Source organism: Trachymyrmex septentrionalis, unplaced genomic scaffold (assembly GCF_001594115.1).
Source record: "Trachymyrmex septentrionalis isolate Tsep2-gDNA-1 unplaced genomic scaffold, Tsep1.0 scaffold310, whole genome shotgun sequence".
Taxonomy (NCBI): Eukaryota; Metazoa; Arthropoda; class Insecta; order Hymenoptera; family Formicidae; genus Trachymyrmex; species Trachymyrmex septentrionalis.
Window position 1 is genome coordinate 28672 of NW_017305475.1, and position 7680 is coordinate 36351.

Below are 7680 nucleotides of genomic sequence, written 5' to 3' on the forward strand. Positions count from 1 at the left end.
TTTTTTTCCGGGTATAAACATAATAGCCTCATGCACAATAACCAAGACGCTGATCAAGTTGACAAAATAATGATAGAATCCAAGATTAAATATGTATCATAATCGTTTGTAGCTAATCCATTTTAAAGTAATGGATCTATGAAATACTATATTCATTTCTAATATAATGAATTTATACATTTTTCATAGATTCGTTACCTGATAAAATCTTTATCACTCACCGACCGATGCCCCGATCTCTCAGTACAAAGCTGTGCAAAGTCTGCATTATATTCTACACCTTCACTAACTGGTTAATGGCCTGATTGCGGACGAGGTGGCTGCGTGTACCAATAAAAGAAGAAGAAAGCCGACTAATGAGCAGCAGTGGAGTTATCAGCTACGCGGTTACATGATTCTGTAACAAATACAAGATACAAATTAAAATAGCGTTCAAAATAATCAATAATTAAAAAACTAATTTTTATACACATTAAATTTTTAAATAGTTTTTCAATTATACATCCATTAAAATAATTATACATTTTCTCAAAATTGTCTTTATAAGAATAAATTTCCATGTTTTAGATTAATTCTTTTTTTTTTTAATTAATATTTTTGATCATCGAAATAATCTAATGAGAAGAAATGACTAATTTATTATGCAAGCTTGCTTACCGCAAAGTTACCTCCATTGCTTTTCCTGAGTTTTCTCCTCCTCCTCCTCCTTTTCTTTCTCGCAAAATTGTCAAGCCTGCTTTTCACCTCTCTTCTCTTTCCATTGTTTGCTTTGTAACAGTACCTATCAGTTGAAACAAATAGTTTGTTAAAATTAAGTGTAGTTGCAAATAATTGCTAAGGGCGCGTCCTGTTTTGCGCTTACAGTGTTTGTAAATATCATTTATTCTTGTTTGATATTTGATAAATAAGGATAAATTAATGCTTACATCGTGTGAAAGCGAAACGCACTCTAAATATTATGCGACCATGTCATATTTTGTTCGTATAGTCGATATTAATTAGACATGATGCATAATTCATTACAATAGCAGAAAAATAAGAACGCAGGAAATTTCGATATATTCGCGATATTTTACAAATAAAATTTAGACATTGGAATGTATCTAAGATGGTGAAAGATTTCTGCACAGTTGATTTTATACGCGACATGCTATTCAGCTGCATGAGTATTATGAAATACGTGCTCGAATGAATTATCCGCATATTAGTGCCGAATCTTCTACTATATTATACAAAAAATTAGATATTTTAAGAATTAGATATAAAATTACTTACCAATTCAATAAGTCGCAACAGCACTCATTTGGAGCTGACCTATCTCGTATCCGTCGCATTCTGCAAACAAATGCAATTGATGTATCGAAGTGAAGTCTGTCGCGCAATCTATTTCATACGTTAAGAGCGACGCAGCGGCGCGGTGACAATACGCGTCTTTCTCTTTTTAAATATTGAATTTATAGTTGCGCAAACTAAGTGTTGCAATAAACGACAAATACAGATTTAATACAAGTTTGAATTATCACCTGATAATTATCATACGATGCCAATCGTCTCTTGGTTACATCTTCATTTACAGATCGAGATGTGTAAATAAAGCGTAGGTATAATTTAAATTGGCGTAGGACGCGGCGTTCTTCATTTTTCCGCGGTTAACTTCACGTGCCGCGAGGCGAATGACGCGACGTTGTAATGCCGCACTTCTCACTCTTGGCGTCGCGTTAATTTTCCGTATTTCTAGCATCAGATATATCTGATATCAATCTACAATATCAAACTATGAAAATAATAATCATAAAAGATAAGCGCGTGTATTATAATAGATACATATACGCTCGCCTCGTAGTTTGATATTCGAAAATCTCAATCAATTATTCAAGTGATATACTTTCGGCGAACAAGTTTTATCAAATATGCATTCGAACGGATTATTTAGAATACAAGTACTGAATCTATAGTCACGCGATAGTTAAGTATCGACAATAAACATTCAAATTCTATATTCAGGTTTTATGTAGGTTTTAAGTACCATATTTGATCGCGTTGCCACTCGTGAGAACCATTCCGTTCCGCAGTGTCATCTCCTATCCACCGCATTTCGTAAATAAAATGTCGTTAATAAAATATTCGTAAAAGCGATCAAAATGGGGAAGCGGCGTCGTTTTTCGTATGCGGTCAACTTCACGCGTAAAAAGTAACGCGAGACGCGACACGACGCGACATGATCGCGTTTTGATATTCGATCGAATGAGTATTGCGAAAAGTACTTTCGGCCGAATAATCAGTGTGCTGATACTCTACGAGACTACAATACGCGATATTTACACGAGAAGTAAAAGCAAAGTTAATTATTGATTACCTTAGTAAACATAATCCAACGATGAACGATCCTTTCGTGCCGTTTTGCTCGTCGTTTTATGTTCTGAGAGATTCCGTGTAGAACACTTATGGAGACACACAATTATAATTGATTCGAAGACAGGGCTGCGAAGTGCGAACTGTTCCAACGTTAAAACGACAAGATGTACCGCCGTCCGCTGCTCGAACCGCAAATGTGTGAGAGCGGAAATTACGCGCTATTTATACGATCCGTCAAGTGAACCCCCACCACTCGCATGCCAGCCAATGAGCGTGATGCCTCGCTCTGCGCGATGCTTATTGGCTTAGCTGACTCACGCTAGCTTTCGAATGTGGTATATAAACGCTACGCGCAAAAAAATTCAGTCTTTCCCGGAATTTGAAGCCGTGCGTTTTCTGAGAATAGATAAACCTGTACGAACTTGACACATGTTTTTATGATGTTAGATCGTATTCATAACATGCATAAATATTTATAACACATACATAATTTTCTATGAAATATGTTAATACATGTAAATTAAAAGGGTAATTTCCGCACTATTTGTTTATGACAAAAATCAAGTTTGAAAAAATGTACGAAAATTACTTATGTATAATTATATATAAAAATTGTATATAATTGTGCATAAAGAATTTTTTTATATTTTTCCAAACTTGTTCTTTTTTCGAAAACGAACAATGATTGTCGTTCTGAATATATCCAATATATACGGTAGTTTGATAGAGTGCAGATATTATATGTAACTGTACAACTAATGAGATTTAAATGAGTTGTCACTCCTGTCGGTCCTTAATCAAGATAAAAATTAAAGTGAGCAAATTTAGTAAATTTTATCAATGAAATTATAAATATTCTAATAAATTCGCTTACTTTTATAACCTCGTTTCATATTCTCACATGACAGAATATCTGGTGACAAGTTGTCCTTCTATTGCATCATATTCTATGCTGGGCGATGCCGGGTTATTTTTCTAATATTGCGTTATTCTTGTCATATAACCTAGAAAAAAACCACAATCTGTCAATTTATATTATATTCTTTGTATATACTTAAAGTCAGTATAATAAAAGGATGTATAAACGTACAGTGTTTGGTAGTGCAATGATATTGGCGAGAAACTTGGGATTTGTTAAGGTGAAATATATCTCACAATTTCGACTACGAAAAGATTTTTAATTCTTATAAGTTTCACGGAATATTTCACGTTGCAGGATCACATGTTTGCAAGCGTAGGAAATAAAATGTTTAGTTCTGTTACGCAAAATTCACGATATAAACCGTTAAATCCAATAAACACTGTTGTAATGTTCGTTCCTCAACAACAGGTTTGTCATTGTTTAATGAACAATATATTTGTAACATATGCCAATTACTGTACATGATTCATACATACTTCTGATTAGTATTAAGTTAGCTTTTATTCAACTTACAATTTTTTAAATTATTTGAAATAAAACTATATATAAAATTAGTTTGGCAATCACTAGCCTAAAGGAAAGCGTTTTACTTAGGCATGGATCGTCGAACGAATGGGGAAGTTTCATAAAATTTTAGAACCAGGTCTGAATATTTTGCTTCCTATCATCGATAGAGTTAAGTATGTGCAAGTTTTAAAGGAATTAGCAATAGATGTGCCACAACAAAGTGCAGTTACATCAGGTAGCTATGCTGTCTAATATAAACTCTAAGAATATTATATCTTTATAACATGGTATTCGTAATAAAATATTTTTTTATTTAATTTCAGATAATGTGACTTTAAATATCGATGCGGTATTGTATTTAAGAGTAACCGATCCTTATCTAGCATCCTATGGCGTTGAGGATGCTGAGTTTGCAGTAATTCAAGTAGCCCAAACTACCATGAGATCTGAGCTAGGAAAAATATCTTTAGATAAAGTATTTAGGGAAAGGGAAGAATTAAACGTTTCCATTGTTGAAAGTATCAACAAGGCGAGCAGTGCATGGGGAATAACGTGTCTGAGATATGAGATACGTAAGTTGTAAAAGTAGTAATTATAGGCCTGTTCTTTTTGGCTAAACTTTTGCACCGGTTCATCTTTCTTCCTCTTCTTTCCTCTTGGAGAGATGCCCAAAAGAATAGACCTTAACAGAATAGACCATAACAGATATCTCAGATTGCTCTACTAAAACTAAAAAAAAATTTCTATCCAAAATAGACAAATATACAATGTTCTTCATTAAATTTATTAAATGTATATTGATATTTTAGGAGATATAAAATTACCATTAAGGGTACAGGAAGCAATGCAAATGCAGGTAGAAGCCGAACGAAAGAAACGTGCTGCGATATTAGAATCTGAAGGTGTTAGGGAGGCTGAGATAAATGTGGCCGAGGGCAAACGACTCGCACGAATTTTAGCTTCAGGTGTACTATTCATATTGAGTATAGCTTCTACTCACAGTGCAACTTGCATACTGCTTTTTGAATTTATCTGAAAAATCGTAAATTTAATATCGTATACATATGTGAACACAAAATTAGTGTTATTAGAAAAATTTTATTTTTGTAACGATAAACTTGATTACTACTATAGAAGCAGCAAGGCAAGAGCAAATAAACAAAGCCACTGGAGAAGCCGCAGCGGTAGTAGCAGTGGCGGAGGCACGAGCGAAGGGATTACAAATAGTTGCAGGTGCACTTGGTGTCACGGATGCAAAAAACGCAGCGGCGCTCAGCGTAGCAGAACAATATGTCAATGCATTCAACAAATTAGCAAAAGTTAATAATACGTTGATATTGCCAAGCAACGTAGGAGATGTTCCAACGTTTGTAGCACAGGTTTGTCGCCCACTGTTTGTTTTTTTATTATTCATTAAAATTTTAATAATAGTATATCAAGATTTTTTGTTTTATTACGTTCTATAGGCGATGGCAATTTATAAACAAGTGATGCCAGACCACAGAAACAATAATGAGCAAACAAAACAAGTAATGAGTAATCAATCAAATGTTCACATGGAAGATTCTGATGAAACATTTGAGTATTTCAGTGATAAGGAAGAAGCTGAGAAGCATAGAAAAACGGAAGAACAAAAGCCTGGAATATTATAAATATTTATATCTGCAATAAAGAAATATTTTCATATTTTTTGCATGTTATTTAATTAAATTTTTCGCGGTGTAAATATCATGATATTGTCATAAACTAATATTATCATAAAGAATTACATACATCCAAATTTGTTTCATTAGTCAAACCCTTTTCTTATTGCATCACAAACTCTTTCAAAATTTACATACATTTATATAAATACAAGTTGATAAGGAAATAGCTCATAATTGAGGTTCAGTTTTTTAGTACAAGTCTTAAACCACTCAATATCTTAGATAAAATAATATCGAACAATTTCCAATTGGCATTGTATTACAAATGGAAGCTTTATGTAGAACGTATGATATATTATGGTGTACATGATAGGTAAAAAGATATGTCGCACAAATATCCTTATGCTTATTCACTTGCGTTTCTTGGACTGCATGATTGTATTTTGTATAGACACACCATACGTTTCCTGAGAAATTCTATTCATATAATACAGTGTAACCAGAGAGAATATTAAACAAGTTGTAGTGGATACACGGTGGATTAAAGCAGAAGCAATTAGACTTAAAGTCAATGAGAAGACCACTGTAACAAAACAAAGATATATCAGCTTACGTATATCATTTAAAAACTATTTGTATACTATCAACTTAAATATATATATATAATTCACTTTATAATATTAAACAACACAATTGCAATACAAAAGTCTCTCAGAAGTCAAATTGATAAATTCTAATAATGAAATAAAAAGATAAATAAAATTATACTTTACACTAATTATATATCTGGTATTAAAATTAAGAAATTTGCCAATTTGATTAGTTTGACTTTTAAGAGACTTTTTTCTGTCAGTTTCTACATACCTTCTGGGAGTAATTTCTGTTGGAAAGACTTTCCGAATAAGGTACTTTCGAGATTTCCCACAGCAGTCAATGTACACATGAACAACAAAGATCCTATCAATCCTCCGAGAATGGTTCCCATCTGTGACGAACTGAGCCAGACTTTATACATCTGCATACCAGAGAACAATAACACCACCAATATCGATGATAGCATAAATGACATTCCACTACTAACAGCTGTAACATCAACATGTAATGTTAATATTAGCAATAATATTAATGAGTAACAAAAGATAAATAAAAATTACTATCCTTTTGCCTTACATATATAATATATATTGCTTATGCACTAACAATTGCAGAAACGATTCTAGACATTTTTCGTGTATTGGATTTATTTTTGGAGGCACAAACAATTTGTTTTGGTTAATTTAATAAAATTATCAGATCAAGACGAGACTGAAATATCACCTGACAATTGATAACTCCTCTTTATAGCATGCAAGTTAAATTTTTTTTAATATTTGATCATTTAAAAATATAACTTTTAAAGCGCTGATACTTACCCATCGTTGTTGAAAAATTTAGAAATAATCATAGACCTATCCTTTCTTTCTTTTCTCACAGCGAGAATTTACATAAATTGTGTACAAATCCCTGCACATTCACTGACATTAGCACAGGTTAATCACAGTTTGGACAACCGGCATGCATACGTACTATTCCATGCGTACAAATGTCAGCAACACGTCAGCAACACCAACAAGCAATGCTCAATTGATTCAAAGATGTTCCACTCATTCTTTACTGGAGACCCGGAGTTCTGATTAACTTAAATGTTTCTAACTCATTAGCAAGATCGGTTACAATAAAATTTCAAACACAGTAGGTATAAAAATGACATTGAAATCAATTATAAATTTTTTTCATTAGCTACGTATTTTAATTTGAGAACTTCTGCCTTTAACTTTTGAATAAATAGGTAGATTTTTAAAACACAAGTAGACAGTTGAGATTTTGAAATATCCCAAAAAGTTTTTATTTTTATAATTATATTTTTTTACTAGAATATTATATTTTAGTTAAATTTACATTAGTTAAACTCTAATGAAATAGAGAAATGTAAAAATAATGAACTTTAACACTTCCAAATAATACTTTTTAATTTTGTTTTCCAGAACAGCGTTTTTAGTAATAGATATTTTCCCGTTTTATTTCTTAAGCATTTTTGTTATTAAAAAATGTAACTCTAAGAATCTAAAAAAGGGTAAAAACAAATATTCTGATACTAAATAATACCTTAATTAAAACATAAATTGTACAAAATTGTCATTAAAAAAATATTAAATTGAAAATAGTATAAGTACTCGAGAAAAAATATTTTACATATAATTATATAAAATT

The 7680-nt window shown here is 32.0% G+C and overlaps 2 protein-coding genes across 2 annotated transcripts; one reads left to right on the forward strand and one right to left on the reverse strand.

Moving 5' to 3' along the window:
• Positions 1-3328: 3328 nt before the first annotated feature.
• LOC108749744 (stomatin-like protein 2, mitochondrial) lies at positions 3329-5507 on the forward strand. The gene is made up of 7 exons (XM_018488673.1): positions 3329-3494; positions 3572-3685; positions 3872-4019; positions 4108-4356; positions 4594-4749; positions 4919-5163; positions 5251-5507. Exons 1-7 carry the CDS (start codon positions 3432-3434, stop codon positions 5434-5436), a joined length of 1161 nt encoding a protein of 386 aa, XP_018344175.1. The 5' UTR covers positions 3329-3431; the 3' UTR covers positions 5437-5507.
• Positions 5508-5568: 61 nt separating this feature from the next.
• Positions 5569-6866, reverse strand: LOC108749749 (protein KRTCAP2 homolog). Its single transcript, XM_018488681.1, has 3 exons — positions 6843-6866; positions 6295-6513; positions 5569-6013 (listed from the first exon to the last, which is right to left on the reverse strand). Exons 1-3 carry the CDS (start codon positions 6844-6846, stop codon positions 5841-5843), a joined length of 396 nt encoding a protein of 131 aa, XP_018344183.1. The 5' UTR covers positions 6847-6866; the 3' UTR covers positions 5569-5840.
• Between the last annotated feature and the right edge of the window lie 814 nt (positions 6867-7680).